At 39.1% G+C, this 22,434-nt stretch overlaps 1 protein-coding gene across 4 annotated transcripts in view; it reads left to right on the forward strand.

Moving 5' to 3' along the window:
• RASGEF1A (RasGEF domain family member 1A) overlaps nt 1–22,434 on the forward strand; it is a 2,436,720-nt gene that overhangs the window by 2,396,663 nt on the left and 17,623 nt on the right. For all 4 annotated transcript variants that reach the window (XM_044056272.1, XM_044056274.1, XM_044056273.1 and 1 more), the window contains 4 exons: nt 10,572–10,709; nt 13,797–14,018; nt 14,824–14,898; nt 21,996–22,088. In XM_044056272.1, coding sequence (XP_043912207.1) covers nt 10,572–10,709; nt 13,797–14,018; nt 14,824–14,898; nt 21,996–22,088 — 528 coding nt within the window. The remainder of the gene's footprint in view (nt 1–10,571; nt 10,710–13,796; nt 14,019–14,823; nt 14,899–21,995; nt 22,089–22,434) is intronic.

A 22,434-nucleotide genomic window follows, 5' to 3' on the forward strand; every position in this document is an offset into this window, starting at 1 on the left:
AGGTGAGGTATCCCAGTCCATTTGTAGAAAGTAATGTAAGAGGTGAGGTATCCCGGTCCATTTGTAGAAAGTAATGTAAGAGGTGAGGTATCCCAGTCCATTTGTAGAAAGTAATGTAAGAGGTGAGGTATCCCGGTCCATTTGTAGAAAATAAGGTAAGAGTTGAGGTTTCCCGGTCCAGCTCTCCAAAGTTTTGGAATGTGATTCAGGACATGCAGGAGTTTGTTTCCAGCCCAGGACTGCTAAAGACATTGCTAGACTCTTTTTTTTTTTTTTTTTTTTTTTTTTTTGTAGCACAGCTCCATTGTAAGATGTATGTCTGTCTGTCTGTCTGTCTGACGTCCCTGGAATTCCAATTGAATCCTGACTTCCTATTACTCTCTGTATGGTTTGTATACTATCCCCATGCAGCTGTGAGTCTTCTCTGGATACATTCCACTTCCCAGGACTGCTAAAGACATTGTTAGACTTTAGGTTTTTGTTTTTTATTGTTTTTTTATGTAGCACAGCTCAGTGATAAGATGTCTGTCTGTCCGATGTCTCTGGGATTCCAGTTGAATCTTGACTTCCTATTACTCTCTGTATGGTTTGTATGCTATCCCCATGCACCTGTGAGTTATCCATGGATAGATTCCACTTCTCAAAACCATGCCAGCTGCAGCAGTAATTCCTAAACATGCATATTATATTTGTGCTTCACCCTGTGTTATGGGTTATGGCTGAAAATGGACTATGGAGGATCAGTTTCTGTCTTAACAAAACAGTAATGCTTTAACATACCTACCTTCCCTTATCTTTCCTTGGACAATTCTGGCTTGTATACAGCTGCTCTAGGAAATTCTTAGAACATGTGTGAATTACATCACAGTCTGTATGCTGAGGTATTTTAGCAATACTGCACAACTAGGTTTGGGGATTAACCCCCCCCCCCCCCATCGGTGTGATTTGATAATGGGGGTGAAGTCTTAAGTGATCAAAGCCCACTGTGGGTAAATCCTTTATCCACCAGAATGGACTGTGGCTGTTGAAACAAAGCCAATGATGGGTAAATGCTGCATTACTACACAACAGAGTGGATTTTGACTGTTATGCAATGACTTTATTGAGGAAAGAAATTATTGTTTTTTTTTTAAATAAGGTTATTGTATAATTGCACTTTAGTTTCCTTCTGTGTTTGTTGACTACTGATGTACTGCAAATACATATGGCATGTACATGTCACAGTTGCACAGTATGTCAGTGAAATGCAGGACTGAAGACACATACAATGTGATAATTTCTTGCAGACCTCCTTATGGTATCTCCGTGTGTTCCCTTCTTCCTGTCTTGATTCTAGTGTCCACCACTGCCAAAACAAAGTGAGGAAGTCATGCCAGTTTGGATGAGGCAAATGGTTTGTCTTTTGTTTTTTAGCATGTGTGGCTCTGGTGAACAGACCTGTTTTAGTTGGTAATGCTCAATTCTCAATGGGCACACTGATTATGCCATCCAATCAGCACGGGTATTTCAAAGTAATGATAGTCACTGTACAACAGAAAACACCTACTTGTATTCTTTGATATAGTAAAGGTGCAGAGCCAGTTTTGACCTCCATTCCTGATTTTTGAAGGAGTGGCATTACGCTACTCAAAGTAAAGGGGGATAGGTATACTAAGACATTGCTCAAATCTGTTTTTGTGTGTCTCGATGTATATGTCATGATACTTTTCTGTTGCATAATTTCAGAATGCTTTTCAGACCTTCTGTAGGCTCATAGGTAAATACTAGGCTATCTGCCCTAGGGCATTTATAAGCCTAGCCAGAGTGTATTTGGCTTCCGCCTCCCTATTAGATTAGCCTACTGTGCCTCTGTAAAGTAGGTCACAGAAGGTACCCTTTTAAGATTAGTTTACTGTGCCTCTGTCTAGCAGGGACACAGGAGAGATCCCAGTGGTGAATTTGCGATTTCCCATCCACGCGTCCAAATTTTGCTTGAAGAGGGTCAGCGAGGGCCTATGTCTAACATGAATTGGGATTCTATTCCAGCATGAGGGGAGCCTCTGGGAAATTAATCTGTCCCTCCAGCATGTCATATTTATTTTTGTGCTGAGGTCTATTGACCAAATAGCTGTCTCACCTTCTAAACAAATGAACTTGACTGCATTGCTTGTATTAACGGCTTGTATTATTATCCAGACACCCTTCACTGTGGCGTATCTGATGACCTAGAAGGAATTTAAAAAAAAAACACCTGGAAGTTCTCGGCTTATGATAGTAAATAGCTTTATCCTATTGTTTTCAGAAGTGTTTACCACCTAAAGGAAAGGAAATTCAGCAGACACAGAAACGCACATGCACGCACACAGCACCTGGTATCTCTAGAGTCTGCATAAACAAATTTTGTTAACAAAAGACCAGAAGTGAAAGCAGCCAGCATAGCATGCAAGCTGTCTGGATTTGGCCTTGAGCCACACTCTGTGGTCGTAAACAGTACTCATGTAATTTAGAGGTCTGTCTGATGTCAGTCTCTGGGGCAGTAACAACACTTATGGATAGAGTACACAGTCTAGGGTGGAGACGTGGAGTTTAATGAAGTACACATGTGCACAGGTGCCAAGATACCACACAGTCAACTTGAGAGCCTTCTTTGGCAGGCCACTGATTATGTTATTTTACCATACTAATGGAAGTAGTAGCTCACTTGTTGCAGCTAGACAGGACAGTTCATAGCTCAGCTACAGAGTAACTGTAAACAATATAAAATAAGAATGCAATAGTTGTACATACCTCATAACGTTGCACAATGCACAAACTATTTTTATGCTGTGCAAGTAATAATGTTGAAATGGCAGATGAATGAAACATGCAGTACAAACTGGCTGTTTGTGCTTTTTTTTTGCACATTGTACATTTTTATATTATTTATTTATTTTAATTTCCGAGCAATAATTTTATAAGAAAGCACAGTGGAAACACTAAAACAATGCAATTAGCTTATTTGAATTTCTAATTCATTTTCACATTATTTACACACTGCTTACTGATTCTCATTCCTGTCACATAATTGGTGCACTGCATTTGCATTAAGCAGTGACATCAGTTACTTTTGGTGCACTGCATTTGCATTAAGCAGTGACATCAGTTAATTTCGGCGGACTGCATTTGCATTAAGCAGTGACATCAGTTAATTTTGGTGCACTGCATTTGCATTAAGCAGTGACATCAGTTAATTTTGGTGCACTGCATTTGCATTAAGCAGTGACATCAGTTACTTTTGGTGCACTGCATTTGCATTAGGCAGTGACATCAGTTAATTTTGGTGCACTGCATTTGCATTAAGCAGTGACATCAGTTAATTTTGGTGCACTGCATTTGCATTAAGCAGTGACATCAGTTAATTTTGGTGCACTGCATTTGCATTAAGCAGTGACATCAGTTAATTTTGGTGGACTGCATTTGCATTAAGCAGTGACATCAGTTAATTTTGGTGCACTGCATTTGCATTAAGCAGTGACATCAGTTAATGTTGGTGCACTGCATTTGCATTAAGCAGTGACATCAGTTAATTGTAAGACTATAGCTACACAGGGAATAACTGCTATTCTTTTAACCATTTTCTCTGTAATGTTTATAATTACTGGTTTTAAAAAGGTGCTTCATCTGCCTTGCTTTGAAGTACTTTCAAGAAGTTTGATTTTGGAAATCATTACAAAGATTATCATTCCATGCAGTAGTACCAGTTTTAATGACCAGTCTTTTTCATATCATTAGCCTAAATTTTGGTCTGACTAATAAATAGTATTGACTCTGTATGACTTCTCAAGGCTCATTATGCTGTTCTCTTGTTTTGATTTTGGACTTTACTGGGGTACATTGGTACAATTTTTATCATTTTAAACATAATGCTGAGAAGGAAAGTGCTGTGCTTTGTATTGGAAGACAAAGAGTGTGTGTGTGTGTGTGTGTGTGTGTGTGTGTGTGTGTGTGTGTGTGTGTGTGTGTGTGTGTGTGTGTGTGTGTGTTTGCGCGCGCTCACATGCAAAATATATATATTTATTTAATATTTGTTTACCGGGAAAGTCCAACTGGGACAGAGCCCATTTTTGGGGGAGGTCCAGGGAGAAATACTCCAGATGCATGTCTTTGGAATGTGGGAGGAAACTTGAGCACCTGGAGGAAACCCACACAAACGCAGAGAGAACATGCAGACTCTGCACAGAATGCACTCCTGCTGAGAATTGAACCAGACGACATCATGCTGTGAGGTGACAATGCTAACTGCTGCACCACTGCACTGCCCAAGAAGTGAAAGAGTGTGTGTGCGTGCAGGCAGGTGTGTGTGTGTGTGTGTGTGTGTGTGTGTGTGTGTGTGTGTGTGTGTGTGTGTGTGTGTGTGTGTGTGTGTGTGTGTGTGCGTGTGTGTGTGTGTGTGTGTGTGTGTGTGTGTGTGTGTGTGTGTGTGTGTGTGTGTGTGTGTGTGTGCATGTGTGTGTGCATGCTCGTGTGTGTGTGTGTGTGTGTGTGTGTGTGTGTGTGTGTGTGTGTGTGTGTGTGTGTGTGTGCTGTGTTAAGTTATGACATCCCACAGAGATGAAGCTGTACAGTCATCCCTCGCACATGGAAAACATCAGCAAGATGAACCCATTGTGAGATTATGCAGACGGAATTCGTTGCTAGAGAGATGAAATAATTTTTTGAAATCTGGTCAGGCAAGGTCATTACAATAGCAGTAGTAAATAAAACAGCAACAACATAAAAATTAACCAAGAGTATCAATTAAAAATGAGAACATGGCAGTAGGGGGACACTTGGGGGGTGTAGAGGTAAACATACACTACAAAAACGTCAGGTACAGGTTAGCAAATACTTTTAGTTCATTAAACAAAATCATGGTCTGCTATCTCATGTGCACACCATAAATCAAAAGAATGTGTATTTAATAGGTTATACAAGCAAAATTGACGTTTATATGATGATTGACAGGCTCTGCAGATTGTTCCTCCACTACCACCAGCACCATAAAGCAGGACTAATCGGAAGTCTGAGGTGTCATGCAAAGACCATGGTGACAAAACAAGTAGAACCGAAGTGCTGGTCGGTACCACATGAGACATACGAATGTACACAAAGTATTGTTTCTGTGTGACCTTACAGTGAGGCAGAAGCTAGTTAAGCTTACCCTGCATTTCCAAAGTCTAGTGATTTACATTATTGCCTGAGATAGTGCTGACAATTTTATGACAGTCATAATTCACTATCTGTGATGGGGGAAAAACATAAGCAAAAGGAAGTGCTGGGGAAAAAATGAACAAAGAGCAGTTGCTGCAGGTATAATCTGGTGGCTTTTGTCCTTGCCCGATTCTTATGCTGACATTTTGGCTTTACATGTATGATTTTGCTGCTTATTTTTTTAATAGCCACAATGACAGACCTGAATGACAACACGTCAGACAAGCAGCTTTCCAAAGTACAACATAATGATTATGTGTTGTAAGTGTTGCTGCCCTTAAGGGAAATAACAAGACAGAGGTAATTCTAATAATTACTTAATCAGACTGGCTGCCAATACATCCATCTGAGTTTCGTCAACAGCACGCTGTCTTTTAGGGTGCGTCTCCATATGATTTCATCAATTGGCAGTATTTTGCCTTTTGTAATAAAGTGCAGATGCAATTATACATTTATGTAAGAGCAAAAAGCTTGCATTCCTTTTCTTTGCATCAGTTCAGTGGTATTCAGTCTCTCAACAATCAAGCATTCCTCTCTGCCTTGTTTTTCAACATCTGCATTCCGGGGATGCTTTACTGGCAGGATTAATCACTCAAAGTTCTGAAAAGATCAGTGCAGTCCACGAATAAAGAAGACTGCCTTCTCTGGAATAATGGCAGACAGTTTCTAAGAGCTGCAATCAACTGCCAAAGGTGCTGCACATTAGTGAGTAGCCTGAAAGGTCCTCAGAACCAAAGCACAATGTTTTAAACTAACTAAAGCAGATGATGCCTGATGTCTTTAGCAACTCTGCTGCTCTGATTTAATTTGACTACTGATACACCAGTGCAAAGGGTATTTAGAAGCAGTCAAATTAATTTGCTGGTAAGAAACTGTAACTTTGGAGAGCTTATCTCACCGAGTTGATACTTAAAAGATGCCCTATTCAGCTAAACTTAAACATTCAGTAAAATACAATAAATAAAATCAATAAAACACAAGTAGAACATGTGAGATGTAATAATGTTAGACTGAAATAGCAGCTTTGGGAAGTGTGCTGCAAAAAAGAAACGACTAATTTCTAATGAATAAACAATATTTATAATGCAGTCATAACAAACGGGGAAGGGAATTTCCTAAAAATGTTAGGTGTACTTGTGTGTGTGTGTGTGTGTGTGTGTGTGTGTGTGTGTGTGTGTGTGTGTGTGTGTGTGTGTGTGTGTGTGTGTGTGTGTGTGTGTGTGTGTGTATAGAGAGGGATAAAACCTATAGAAGCATGCACATGTCTGAACTTGGTAGGATTTAGGGAAATCTAAAACATTTGAGCGTAAGTCCTCCCAAGGTATCCTAGAGCTATGGATCTTTTTTCTCCAAATGTCGTTCATGTTTTCTCATCCTTTGGCTGTGAAGTAGACATTTCAAAACTCTTAACCCCAAAGCCTTTGTTTGCCTTGGTGTGACACAGGTTCCCCCTCCCCCAAAATAAACTAAATTGATAACTACAGACTTCACTAATACATTTCCTAGTCTGTTATTACATGGAACAGATCAGAGCAATGTGGTTAGGAAGAGGGCATGTGGGTCAAAGGTCGCATCATGATGGTCTGCAGTTGCTGGATTACTGGCTTTTGCTTAGGAAATGTGGCAGCTTAAAAACTTAAAATGGAGTCCTGCCCTGAGGGACAATTTTCCTTCTGTCTGCCAAACTGCTGCTGCCTTTCTGCTTATGTAGGCTCTTGTCATTGTGTGTGTGTGTGTGTGTGTGTGTGTGTGTGTGTGTGTGTGTGTGTGTACATATGCGTAGAAATGTAGGTGTGTAGGTGTGTGTGTGTGTGTGTGTGTGTGTGTGTGTGTGTGTGTGTGTGTGTGTGTGTGTGTGTGTGTCTGTATGTGTGTACATATGCGTAGAAATGTAGATGTGAGTGTGTGTGTGCGTGTGTGCGTGTGTGTGTGTGTGTGTGTGTGTGTGTGTGTGTGTGTGTGTGTGTGTGTGTGTGTGTGTGTGTGTGTGTGTGTGTGTGTGTGTGTGTGTGTGTGTGTGGTGGCCAATAGTAATGGGGGAAACTTGCTGACAAGAAGGACAATTAAAAAAAAATTACTCTAGGTTACTTGAAAGTCGATAGAAAAAAAACATGCAACATGTATGTACGTATGTGTATCTGCACAGTTTGTCTTTTTGACTGCCTACTGAGATAGCCAAGGGTAATATAGTCTACTTGCCAGATTGAAGCACTCAGTATTGACCAACTGGCCAGGTTCATAAACAGATGGCTTTGCTAGTAGATAATGCTCAATGAAATAGACAGCACCTGATGTAGTGGGTGACCTCTGTCCATTGCTGGAGACTTGATTTCATATAGTCAGGCACTTAATGTTTTCCAGGGTTGTCAGTCATGGGTTTGACTCTGTGCTCATTCCCTTCAGCCCTAAAAAAAGTGAAACAGGAACCTCTTCTGCAGAGTCCAGCCCAAAACTTACTTTGTCTTTAATGTGTACATTGTTACTGGTATCTAGGTAGGGGATGCACACAAAAGACAAACTAGACCAGACTACGAAATGCATTAGTGAAGTCAGTTCTTACTGGGTAAGATAACATTGCAATGTACAAACTGTACAATATTAAGTATAAAGTGACCGATTTCTTCTACACATATTACAGCAGCCCTGTCTGCCTACTGTTTATCCATTTATGTCTACAAAATGTTTTTGTCTCCTAAGTAAGACTGATAGGTTTATTATTCCTATTTCTCTAAAAGCAATATCCATCTTGTCTTATGTCAGAGCAGGGGTAATCACTGTTTTATGAAACATGTGTTTTTGTTTCCATCACCCCTCCTTTACAACCACCAGCTTTATTCATTGTAACAAAGTACATAAACTGTGTGTTTAGCATCTCTAACTCTGTGTGGACAAATCTCACCTGGAATGTTTTTGTCATTTTGCTGAATTTGTGTGCCCCTGGTACTGGAAGAACGGTGGATCATAATGGAATATCTCACCATTATGTGTCATGACCATGTACAATATCTCCGCAGCAATATGAATTCCCCACTTGTTCCATTTTTGGCAGACCATGTAAGTCAGTACAAAGGCTTCTGTCAGTTACAGAGCTATTACAGAAAAACAACTGCCTGATAGCTCCACACAACCATCTTGATGCATGAATTCTCCTCAGTTGTTTGTCAAGATCTTTCCCTCCCCCAAAAAAATAGATGTTTACTGCTTTTGATGTTATTCACATGCAAAATATGGCTTTTCCTGACAGTTTTGTAATACATGATGGGAAAGAAATGGTGCACAGCCTGCCATCTCTGCAGAAAGGTGCAGGTATCCCATTAACTGTGCCGCAAATTAGTACATCAAAACATTGATGAAGAAATAGATGGGACAATTTGTCAGCTCAAGGGCAAACACTTTACAGCCCCCCCCCCCCCGTGCACTATTTATTTAAAGGAAGGAGTGTTTCATAGGGAAACAATCTCTTTCACATTGAACCCCTACTTTAAATCCAGTTAGAAACAATCCTAACTGAAGCACTACATCTCAGAAAATACTGTCCCCCTCAGTACTACTTTCATAAACTCAAAAAGGCCTTATTATTATTATTTTTTTTAATCCGGCATTTTATCATTTTTGACATAGAAACATAATTAGGCAAACTGTCAGATGATTGATAGAGCAGTTTCGGTGATCTGTATAAAAGGTTTGTAAGAGTTACATGAAAATCCAAAAACTTGTAAACAACAGCCTACTGACCTCAGGGCATACTAAATTATGACTGAAGTGTACTCAGCGTAATTACTAGACAAGGTGTTGGGATGCAGACCTGCAGATTTGAGTTTGAATTCTTGCAGTTCATACTTCTAAGATGCTTTTCGGAGAGTATCTCATTAACCTTTTCCTGTGATTCCAGCTCACATTTCTCCTAAAAAGTCATCAGTAAGCTTAGTGGATCTGTTCATTACCCCAACATCCTTCTGTTAAATTTGTCTGTAAGTTCAACAGGAAGCAGTGAAATGAGAAAACTGAAGAAGAAACTCTGAGGTTGTGAATGTCATCCTTTACAGCTGTGTGTGTGTGTGTGTGTGTGTGTGTGTGTGTGTGTGTGTGTGTGTGTGTGTGTGTGTGTGTGTGTGTGTGTGTGTGTGTGTGTGTGTGTGTGTTTGTGTGTGTGTCTACTCATATGATACAAAAACAAAATGTGACATCAAATGGGCTAGCTTCAGCAATGCATCCCTTATTCCCTTGCCACCACTAGTAAGGTACAATCACTTTGAAGACATAAAAATGAGTCAATTGTCAAGCAATGTGTTTGTTGAAGAAACAAACAGCTGTGATCCACTATCTGTCCTTTCTCCAGAATCTGGACACATACACCCATCCAAGTGTAAGCATCTGTGTGAAACATACGCACACACAAACTATCTTATAATTAAGAGCTGCCTTAGCTGTGCATATAAGCATATTTTATGGGTACAAGATATATAATCATTACATTTTACTGGAGTCTGCCAAACCCACAGCATAAAAACAGCCAATTATCTGAGCTGTGTTTACAGTGAAACTTGTATGTTGAATTAAAGCATGTTGTGTTGCTATCTTCAAACAAAGTTGTCTGTGAGCTTGAATCTACATGTTTCTAAAAACATCTGATTACTTTCATTGTATGAATATTTCTTTATGCAAATATGTGCATGAAAAGCTATGCATTGCCCTTTGCTGGTGTAGACAGAATAGCCATGAAAGGTTACGTTGGTCTTATGATGATTGTGCAGAAACAAAGTAAACAACCATAAACAGCCATTACCCATAAAGAAGTCAAGGTTAGGTTTTGCATATATGAATCGGATACTTTTTACTCAAGACTACGTACATAACACCTAGTGAGATGAAAACATAAAGCTAGTAACAGTGACTTTTTTGACTTTGTATGAGAGTCCTCCTAATAAACATACCATTGAGTAAGTATGCTAGTGTGTGTTGGGGGGGGGGTTCTGTCCCTGTCTTTATCTTGTAATGCCATGAGTGTACATATTTGACTTGCTTTGGATTGTCACAGCTCTACCTAGTAATTCTAGTTCATATCTGGGAACTATGGATTCACAACCAAATTACAGATGGTCACTTTTTATGAAAATAAATGAATAACATTGGAAACACTGCTGTGTTGTAACTTCACGATTGTTGACTTGGTGAGCAGTATTTAAAGCAATTAATTTATGGAAATAAAACAGAGAGATTTCTGTTGATCTTCCTTTAGACATTTTGAAATCACACTGTCTTAAAAAAGTAACAGTGGGGGACAGTAGGAAGGAATTGTCTGGCATCTAATTGTGGGTATTTAAAACAACAAATAATGTGCCATATTTTTCTTTCATCTTTAGAGCAGACTGAAAGCATTTGTTGCAAAGATAATTCAGCTTCTGAAGGAATGGACAGAGAATTTCCCCTGTGACTTTCAGGATGAAAAGTCAATGAAAGAGCTAAAAGATATTGCGCACAGGATTACACAGTGTGATGAGGTGGGTACAGGCCTGCGCAAGAACACTTATGTAACATGTGATACATACAGACAAATGCCTGTGCATGCGCGCGTGCACACACACACACACACACACACACACACACACACACACACACACACACACACACACACACACACACAGTTGTAATATGTTTATTATCTCATACACTATGTTTTTATTTATTTATTTATTACATAACTGATAACGTATTGCAGCAGTTTCTATATTAAAACAAAAAACATCACATGCTGCCTTCATCAGGATTTGAAAATCACTTGGCTTTCATTTTATGGATTTAGCTGGATTTTCACTATGTTACATGTACTAATATAAATCGTTCCTGTAGATCACCAGTTTGAGATAAATACATTCCAGCAGATGACAAATTGTAGATTAACAATCCATGGAGCAGATCTCGAAAAAGTATATGCTTTTAGTTTAAATATTAAATGATGTTGCAGTCTTGGAAGCACAAAATAGGTAGTAACTTTTGATATTTCACCACAGTGATACACTAAATGTCTCCTGTCACAAATTTAAGGGGGGTGAGAAATTGACGAAAACAAAAAAAAAAACAACTCTTGGCTATTATTAGCATATGTGATAGCTCTAAACAGGCAACATTTCTTTGAGAAACTTGTGATGTTCAGTTTATGTATGTAGGGTCCATTCATCCAGAAAACTTTCCATGAAACTCATTTAAAGCTACACTTAGCTAGTATATTCAATTACTCATAATATTTTAATACTGAAGCCCAGGATATGGGGTTTGATTTGTTCCACCTTCATTTTCCAGCTGTGATCAAGTCACTTAACCACACAGTGTCCCCAGGTTGCCTCTGTACAGGGAAGCTTGTGTCCAGTGGGTTTACCTGGTTACGAAATGTATGAAGTAAATTCTGAATTAAAGCACAGGGTTTTATGGAAGTAGTTGTAGCTGTCAGTCCAAGTTTTATTCCACCAGTTCCAAATCAGGAGGTTTATACTAGAAAATGTTAGAAAAGTTACACTGCTTTGTCTGCCCTGCACTGTATAATCCAAACTGCACAATGCTGACAGGCAGTCCAGCGGCAACACAGACTTCTTTTTTCAGAATTTAGGGCAGAAAACTCTCTTTAACTGTTGCAAAACACCCATCTAGACTGAAGGCCTTCATAATTCACAGTCCATCTGTTCATATGATAAGCCATGTGACCAGTATTGACATAAGCTGTCAAAGACTTCCGAAACATTAACCTACTGACCTCATCTCTTTTCCTCACCACTATGTTCCCTGGCCATGAAAGCTGCTTCTCCTGTTCTCTGGCCTTGGTTACAGTCTCTCATACACAGTTTCATTAAACTACTGTGAAATAGTGTGCGTTCCTATGTATATTTGCCTTACCATGAATAAAGCAGAGTATACCCTCAGCATCAGACATTTAGAATTATCCCCAGGCCTCACTGTCTGTGTGATTGCAATTTGTTTCTCACACCTGTTCCTCATTAATTTCCTGCTTACTTAAACTGGATAACTTAGCACAACTGCATTTGGAAAGGAAAGGCACACCCAGACCGAAACGTCAAAGCATACTCCATTCTAATGGTTCATCTATCATTTGAATGACATTGTGGGTAAAAAAGAAAAAAAAAACAGCAGTTTTCTAGGTCACAGGTCCAGAAAAGATGCCGCAATGCAACTTATGTCATCGTTTAACACCTGAAGCAAGGAGATGCTGCATACTGATTGGTCTAATCAATAATCACTTGTTAACATCCATTCGCAGCACCCTACTCATGGTGTGAATGTTACCAACCTCACCTTCCTGCACTTTAATCTTGTTATTTGCAAAATAGGACAGTAAACAGAAGGGAAATCAAAAGAAAATAAGTCAAATAAGACCAGCCAAAGCTGCCTACATACATACATAAACAGAAATAAAATAAGCTGTTTGTATTATACATATTAAAATAATGTTAAATAAAATATTTTGAGGTGATTCAAAAGAGAACCATCTTTTGTTACTGAATAAAAGGTAAGAATCCTCCCAACCCCCTTCCTGCATGAGGTGACATGTAGAGAAGTTATTAACACCTGTCTTTGCTAATTCTTAGTTGTAGCTATACTTTGTTTATTTATTTTTTTTGGTACTCAAAATATGAATATTGTAGTCCCTAAGTCATACCAGTCAATCTCTTGACACAAGAAATCTGCACAAAGCCTAAGATAATGGGGGGGGGCAAAGACCCCCCAAAAATAGAGACAAATTTTAAATACTGTTCTTATAAACTTAGAAAATTGTTAGAATAATAAGATTTGTGTTGACGTACATTTTCTGAAGGATATGAAGTCTGAAACTGAAATGTATGTCTTTATTTAAAGACTTCAGTCCTCAGTTATTTGCCAGAAAACCACAGATTTTATGAGAAACAGACCAAAAATATGGACATTCTGTGAAAATATGGACAGTTGAGAGGTATCCCCTAAATAGTAGTTTTCAATAAGCGTACAACTTTGACACTCTTTCAAATGTTTAATGAAAAAGCAGGATGCAAAAAGTTTCTACAAAATTGTCACTGGTTCCCAAAATGATTCATACTAGATACGACTTTCCTTTTTACATAACCCAGAAGGGATTATAATTAGCTGATGGGGACATATTTTCTTCAGGGATTAATCATCCTTTCAGCATCAATCATTTAGCAAATTCCAGTTAAGTTGTTTTGTATATTGAAAGAAAAGTATACCTTTATGAATTATTATTATTTAGAAATACTTTTCTGAATAAATTGCCACTGCACGATTTTGAACTCTGCATTTTTATATATGATGTGCATGCTTCTTAGCTATTTTGTATTTTTATGTTTATTATTATCAACATTGCAGATGTTTAACCTATTTAAAAATGTCAGGATGAGAATAACTTTATTTGCTGTACAAAAAACATGTCAAGCATCTGCTTTCTTTGTGTTGTCTGTGTCAAAAACATAAATGTGACTTCTTGCTATTTTGTGCAAGTTTAATGAAATATCATTTGGTGTGTTAGGTTTTCAGTACATTTTGACAAAGGTTACATAATATACAATTGTTGACACTTTTTATAGGAAAATGCTACTGTTAAGAAGACAATCAGCCAGATGATCCAGAACCTACTGCTGAACCTGTCTGCAAGGAGTCAGTATCAGGAGATCCGGGATCGAATCCGGCCATCTCTACCAGACAAAGGCACTATTATGAAAAACAAAGCACAGTCATCTCAGAAGGATATTCTGAGTGTTTGCAGTGACCCCTGCATTGTTGCGCAACAACTAGCGCACATCGAACTGGTAAGAAGTTTAAACTATTACCAGGAAGTCAGGCTTTCTGCAAAACAAATCAAAATACTAGGGAATACTGTTCAAAACATGAAATTCTGCTCATTGCACAGTCAGCAGAGTGATCCAGAGCATATTACATTCTTCATTTCCTAAGCGTAGTGGGCAGCAAGTGGTGAGAGGGTAGAAGAGCAGATAGTAGAGACAGCAGAACTGATATACTGTATCCTACCAGTCATGTGTGGACATAGTATACATATCAGAAAATTCCAGGGACATCATATCCACTCATGTAACCATTGTTCCCTGGTCAGGCTGGAAACTGTGTGTTGAATACATCTCAGTTCTAAGAGCCACTCAGCTATGTGGTGCACAATTTTTATTGACTTTGAAACACATGCACTCAAGTGTGCACACACACACACACACACACACACACACACACAGACTTGTACACAGAAACACATGCACACAGATGCACACATTTATATATATATATATATATATATATATATATATACATACACACACACACACACACACACACACACACACACACACACACACACACACACACACACATACTTGTACACAGAAACACATGCACTCAGATGCACACATTTATATATATATATATATATATATATATATATATATATATATACACACACACACACACACACACACACACACACACACACACACACACACACACACACAGAAATAAGTAAATTATGTACTAGTGTTTTAGAATTGTGAAAGATATACTGCTAAATGCATAAACTACAAATGGTAATGCCATGCACTCTGTTTCCAGGAAAGGCTCGCTAACATTTATCCAGAAGACCTGATGATGATATTCTGTCCAGTGGAGCCTCTGGATAAACACAAGGTAAGTGAGAAACAAGAATGGCAGTAGTTACTGACGCATGTATTACTGTTCACAGCATGACCTTAAACTTGTGTAATGTCATGTGGGGGGATAGCTTGACTGAGCAGTTAACCAAAGTAATACCTATCAGGCCTGAATGTCAGTGTTACTACCCATCCATTAAGGCATCATTTATAAAGAAAGGCAAATAAAACTCTGTCAGTGTTACTATTTATGGCAGGAAGGAAGTCACCAGGTAGGCAACTTGCTTTGCCTGTCCAGCCTCACAGACAGTATATGACAAGTATCAGATAACCTGAAAAGACATATATTCCTCTGTCCAGCCTCACAGATAGTGTATGACAAGCATTATCTAACCTGAAAATACATCTTTTCATCTTTGTAAACTAATCCCGACTTTTTTTTGTCATTGGTGGGGGGTATTTTCTTTTTGAATGGCTTCAAAGCTTGGATGAAGTCTAGTTTGAGCCATATAAAAAGAAAACCATATCTCTCTGTTATGATTACTGAAATGTTATAGTTTTACCACCATTTTAACATTATTTGGGTTTCTTAGTAGCAGCCTCTGTTGAGAGACTGGGTGGTCCAGCAAATATTGGAGTCCATCAGATAAAGAAGCAGAATCTCACTGGTCACACATTTCTGTAACATCCTGTAGATATATCTGTCCAATTACCTGTGCTGGCCATTCCAAACTGATGTAACACAGTATAGCGGCAACATGTCAGCTCTATACTCGTTACTGCAAGAGGTGAGTCCTTGGATGGGGAAAAAACTATGCAGCTAGAACCCTGAAGAGAGACAAATGAAGTCATGGTGCCCCCTAAAGTACATATGAGAGTAAAGTGTCTCCCCAGTAGAAATAGCAAAACACTTGCTAAAGTTGCAAAGGATCAGATTCTTTTTCTGTTGCTGTAATAGCCACTTGTAATGATCTAAATGAAAGCATGCTATTGAGTTTTGTAGTACAACTATTAGAAATAGCACACATCTGTTCTTTCTGATCCATAGTGCTGTAAGAGTGTCTAAAACTACTTGATGTTTATGAGCCAGTAATGAACCAGTGTCCTGGTGCCTTTTACAGTAGGTCGTGCGGTACAGAGGAGTTACCATAAGAGCGGTATCGACTGGCTTTAAAAATCAACTGTGATATATTCAGCAGTCTGCCCCACTTGTGCTTAAGATACAGGCTTTAAAAATCTGTCTGTCGTGTAAACATGCACTAAATTGCAATTTTATATTCCTGTCCACTTCACTTCCTGAATGAATTCTAGGTCTCATGGTAAACAAAAGTGTTTTTACAAATTTCTGCATGTTCTCTCTCTCCAGTGGTGGGCGTTGGTTCATAACCCTGTAAAATGAAAGGGCCTTGAAGCATTACTTTCTGGATTTACTGCCTCTCAGCTTCAAAGCATCTGTTCACATAATGGCACAGTAAATGTACTGTTCCCATCTGGGTTAGAACCTCTACTTTACTGAACGGTCTCTAGCCCTTTGTCAGCTTTAACTGAGAGGTTTCAATTGTGTTGTTTGATGAAAACAAATGACTTGTCTTGAACTGCATTCTTCTGCTATCTAATAACAGCTGTGTCTTTTAAATGCTTGTCAAACTTCCTGATAGACAATCGCTGTTATTATTTATCGTTTGTTGACTGAGTTAGTACAACTAGGCTAGTGGCTTCTTTTCAGGGAAGATGGTATTTAGATTAGTAGGGGACATTTGGCCTGGGCATTGGAAAACTTCCCCTACTCTTTTCAATAGGTCCACCTGAACTACCACCAAGTTAAGCAGACAGGACCTTGATTTAATGTCTCATCTGGAGTACAACACAGGCAGGGAGTGCAGCACCCCCTAATGCTGCACTGCATTGTTAGTAATCCAATCACCTGGAGTGGGAACAGAACCCACAGCCTTCGGGTCTTCCAGCACCAAAGCTGTGTGTGTTACCTATTGCAGCATTGGCATTAAAAAAGACTTAAACATCTCAAATATAATTTCCAGATTCCACCTAAATCTCCAAGGTTCTGTACTGTCCAGACATAGATTGTGATATGAATCCATGCCTTCCTTAGACTTAGCAATGTCTGACCACATGGGCAATCTGTGAGGATTTGTTTCTAGCTGTCAGTGTGGAAACTCTTATGATGTTAAGCATTGTTTCCTTACATTTTGCATTATACTGGTTATTATTTTTGATATCTATAGTGCGGTTTGTTTCAGTTATATGTACTTGTGACACAGAACAAGATTTGTATGTGTAATAAATACTGGCAACTTTGTTTGCAGCCATTTTGTTGATGCATCTTCCCAGGCCATTTAGAAAGTGAAAAATTAACTGTCAACTGTGTCAGTCAAAAAACGAAACAGCATGTATCTCAGTCTCTGTGCTGCCGCTTTAAATCTTTCCTTCTCTAAGGACTGGAAGTATGACCACAGGATAGTATAGCAGGCTACAGACACAGCTGCCAGGGGTTTGCTTCTCACACTTTCCACTAGTGTATTCCTTATTTTGACTGAACAGCCAGTCTTCTGCCATTCTGTCTGACTGCCCTTACTGACTAGTCACATGGTTAGAAGGCTTTATCCACTTGTGGTAGAGAGATAGATAAACAAATAAATAAATACATTCAGTGTGGTCATTTGTGAAGGACTGACTTGATTACTGTGATTGTAAGGAATGATTATCTTGAGCCTTTAACTTTGGTAGACTCTGTAACAATGGGTGGGTCAGGCACATGTCTGCTGAAGGCGTCTGCATAGATATATTTTTTTGTCTCGCTGTGGCCTGATACAAAAAGGAAACCTTATAATTACAGAAAGACGTTGTTTGCATCAGCATGAAGTACATAACCTGATGGACTCAGGCCTGTCATTACTGACAGCCATAGGTCTTTCAAAAGAACTACTTAAACCGTAAAATTGCTACTGCTGGGAGTCTGAAAATTGCCATATTATCAGATGCCAAAAGGAATCAACCTAGCAATCTGCTCCAAATAAACAGGTTTCCCACACAGTTTCACCTGCCTAAGAGGAAGCACTTAAACTCATGTTTGCTAGAATAGCAGGCTTGGTTGAACTGATATGCCATGGATAGTGGAGTATATATTTTGAAGCAGACGTCTGTAGGATGCTTCTTCCCAACACTCAGCCTCTGTTACTTGTAGTCTGTCAGAAATATTTCTTTTAATAGGTATCTTCTCCTCACAGTTGTAAGCAGCTGTCAAAGTAAGTTGCATGTTTGTTGTACTGCAAGACTGTACTCAAGTTACCCATATAAGGCAAGGAACATATAGCTGAACCAAGTCAGACGTAAACTGCAATCCAAGTTCAGTGTACAGATAAAAGGCCAGAGAAAACTGGACAGGTGCTACCAAGCGCTTTCCTTGCACGTGCATGTGTTGTATGGATTAGTCTTGGTGTTAATGTCTCAAATATTGCAATATTACTTGTGGAATCTTACATAAAGTCAGAAAAAAAGCAGTCAAGTTCATCTAAATGGAATGTTAACAGTGATGTTCGTGATAAATAATATTATTATTCACGTATTTAAAATTTTATTTATGGATAAAGATTAAGGTCGGCATCCGTGAGATTTTATAAGTAGAGTTGCAACTGTGGGAATGATTTTTTTTGTAATTGTCAATGAAACTGGTGCCACAATAGGTCTTGCAGGGGTGTCAGACTCTCTCTAAATTTAGTGCCTTCCTAGGTCATGCGGGAGATGGTTCAACACTTTCAACCTCTTAGCACAAGAAATCTGGATTTACTATCAAAACCCTGAAGTGTGCTTGTGCATTCATTCACGTCGCTGAACCATATTGTCAAAACTGAAAACTATTTCATGCCCCAATTTCGAACCATGTTAATATCGATGGTTTGAAATTCGCCATTATGAAAATGTGACCATTGTTTTTCATTTGCTGTTCAGTGCTCAGTGATACAGGATTTCTAAGTTAACATTCGATAGTCAGCCACTTTGAAATCGTATTTCAATGAAACACCAGTTGACAAAGTGCACTTCATGGTTTTGATAGTAAACCAGAAATCTGAGCAAAGGCAAAAATAATGGGGGGGACAAAGGCCTGAAAATAGGGACAGACTTTAAATATTATGTTGTAAACTTAGAAACTGCTAGAATATTTTTGCATTGGTATGCTTTTTCTGAAGGATATGTAGTCTGAAACTCAAATGTCTGTCATTATTTTAATACAATGATTTTCCAGAAAACCACAGATTTTGTGAGAAGCAGGCCATAAATGAGGCAAAAATATGTTCATTCTGCAAAAATCTGTTCATTCTGCAAAAATCTAGATAGCTGACAATAAAGCTCCTTTTGCGGTGGCAAGGGTGAAGAAACAGAGAGAGAGAGGTATATAGAAATTAAATTTGTTGCCTTCCTGGGTTTGGAGGTAATTTAATGTTTAGTGTATTTTTTATAAGAGAGGCATTAGCTTTTGTACAGCTGTTTGATTAGATACCTCACAACTGTCTAGATTTTTGCAGAATTGTCCAGATTTTGTATTTATATTTTTGGTCTGTCATTCATTAAATTTGTGGTTTTCTGGCACATCATTGAGGATTGTGGTCACTGTATAATGCAGACATTTGAGTTTCAGACTTCATCTTTTTCAAAATATGCAAACTAATGGAAACCTGTTCTATCAACTTTCTAAGTTAATAAGAGCAATTTTTAAACTCTGTCCATGTTTTTGGGCCTTTGTTCCCCCTTTAGTTTTCTTTGCTTTGTCCCTGATTCTAGTACTAAGATTGATATTTCTGCTTTTGAAAGGAGGATTGGAGAGTCAAAAGATAGAGTGGTTTGAATTCTTTGTGTATTTTGAGAGGAATTTGTATGTACAATGAGAAGGGCTGACTGCTTTGGCACAACAGGCTTGAGGGCTAAAGTGATAGACTGATAAAAAAGAGGCTTTTATCTAAGTTTCAATGCTATCAGTTGTTACATCAGTGTTGATTTGGGAGGTTCAAAGTAAGATGGAGGCAGTTTTGGAAGTGTTAAGCATGAGGTGGTCAGTGTTAATTGAATGGAATAACTAAAATAAATCTTTTTGGAGCTCCTTCTGGATATAGGTTCATAGGTTCATAGGTTCATAGGTTTATACTAGGCTATCTGCCCTAAGGCATTTATAAGCCTAGCCCAAATTATTGTGGCTTACGCCACCCCTTATATGAAAAAATACTGTGCCCATTAGTTTGTTGTGCCTCTGTCCAGCAGTGACCCAGAGATGATTCCCGGGGTAAACCTACGATCTCCCATCCACAGGTCTAGATTTCTCTTGAACAGAGTCAGCGAGGTGCTCTGCCTCACATGGACCGGGATTTTATTCCACAGCATAGGGAGTCTCTGAGTGATAAATCTATCCCTCCAGCACGTCCTATTTATATCCGTGCTAAGGTTTAAGTCGCTTGCTCTAGTGGTTTTGGTGGATTTGGATTTTTGAGGTGGAGCATGTCCATTAATTCGGGTTGGACATGGCCTTGTATGTCAGGCACATGTCACCTCTGAGCAGACGGTATGCGACTGAATAGAGCTGGAGTTTCTTCAATCTGGCAGCATATGACAGATTTTGGAGTCCCTTTATCCTTTTGGTGAGGAACTTTTGGGGTCTCTCCAATTGCTGCAGATGTCGGGTGAGATACATCCCGAATGGGGCATTGTACTCGATCATTGGTCTGATAAGTGAAGAGTACAGGGGAACAATGACCTCACTAGATCTGGATGTGAATCCCTTCATGATCAGGTGGGCAATGTAGAAGGTCTTTCTAACCACTTTAGCAATGTGAGTGTCAAAAGAAAGGCCACTGTCAACCTGGGTCCCCAGGTCCCTGATAACCTCTTCTGTGCTTAGTGGATTGCCACCTATATGGTAGCTTGGGGTTACCTTGTTTTTCCCGAAGGGTATGACTATACATTTTTGGCGTTTAACTTCAGGCCATGGCTCTGGCACCAGCTATCTGTTTCCGTGAGTCCCTTCTGAAGGATATCAGTGTCCGATGCACTTTCCACTATGGCCCAGTTTGCAGTCATCTGCAAACTTTGTCAGCCAAAGTCCTCCCATGTTGGCCTGTACTTCTGAGAAGTAGATGCCAAACAATAGGGGCCAAGGACCGAGCCCTGTGGGACACCACTTGTGACCGCTTGGAGTCTGACACAGCGCCAGCAACTCTAACCCTGTGGGTTCTGTCCTTAAGCCAGTTTGCAACCCATCTTGTGACATATGGGTTTACATTTAAGCTGGTAAGTTTTTCTACAATACCCGAGTGGGGTATTGTGTCGAAGCCTTTGCAAGGTCAAGGTAGGCTGTATGGACTGCCTTTCCTCATCAATGGCCTTGGTGACTATTTCAAGAAGTCGACCAAGTTCAAAAGGCATGATCTTCCCTTGACAAAGCCAAACTGGGTCGGGTCCAATGTCTGCAAGTCCCCTATATCTTTGTTTATGAGCTCCATTATGATCCTCTCCATAGCTTTGCAGACTAGACTTGTTAAGCTTATGGGGCGGTAATTACCAGGGTCCGTAGAGGCGCCACCTTTGTGGAGTGGGACCACAGTTGCCGTACGCCACTCCTTGGGCATGTATCCTGTGGTAAGGCTGAGATTAAACAGCTGCCTTATGAGCTGTGGAAGGACCTGTATATTTATTTGTAGGCAGAAAATACTTAGTAAATTATGCATACGGTTTTCCATCTGCTAATATACTCCTTGGTCAGACACATCGATGTCTTCACTGACTGATAACATTTTTACATAACAAACTGATAGGTTTGCAAAAACAGCAAGAAAAAGGATAGTTTCCTTTCCAAGAAAGAATATGTGACCTAGCTATAAGTTCATTTATCTATGTGGCCTAGCTATAAGTTCATTTATCTATGTGGCCTAGCTATAAGTTCATTTATCTATGTGGCCTAGCTATAAGTTCATTTATCTGCCTTTATACAGTAGTTTATAGTCCAAGGGAGAGGCATAGCAATTAAAACAAAACAGTTCATACATAAATAAAAGGCCAAGCTTTCTAAGTATGTCTGCTTTTCATGTTTTTAGTATATTGTTCTTAATTTGTCTTTCTACTTTGTTACAGTGCCGTAGTGACATCACAAAGACATATAACCTTGAGGCGTACGACAACTGGTTTAACCGAATCAGCACACTTGTTGCAACTGAAATTTGTCGAGTAAGTTCAGAAAAACTGTTTGACATCCTTTGTTTTACAGAATTCTGTAGCAAACAGTACATAGATATACATTTTGATGACAGATAAGGACCATTTAGCCCATATAGTTGGAAAGTTTATTTATTCCTACACCCAGCCGAAATTAGAAATAACTAATCTTAAACTTGCCAAAAAGAAATCTTCTGAACTGTTGCTTTGCTATGCATATATGCTACTGTCAGAATTTTTAGTTTTTTATATTTCTGTTGTACACTTCTCATTTATGATTGTTATTGTCCTGGTCTGTATTCCTCATGATCCCCTTCCAGTCCTTATATGTGTTCCTGTTATTCTCAATGTCTGGTTA

Source organism: Protopterus annectens, chromosome 14.part0 (assembly GCF_019279795.1).
Source record: "Protopterus annectens isolate FY-2018-M chromosome 14.part0, PAN1.0, whole genome shotgun sequence".
NCBI lineage: Eukaryota > Metazoa > Chordata > Ceratodontiformes > Protopteridae > Protopterus > Protopterus annectens.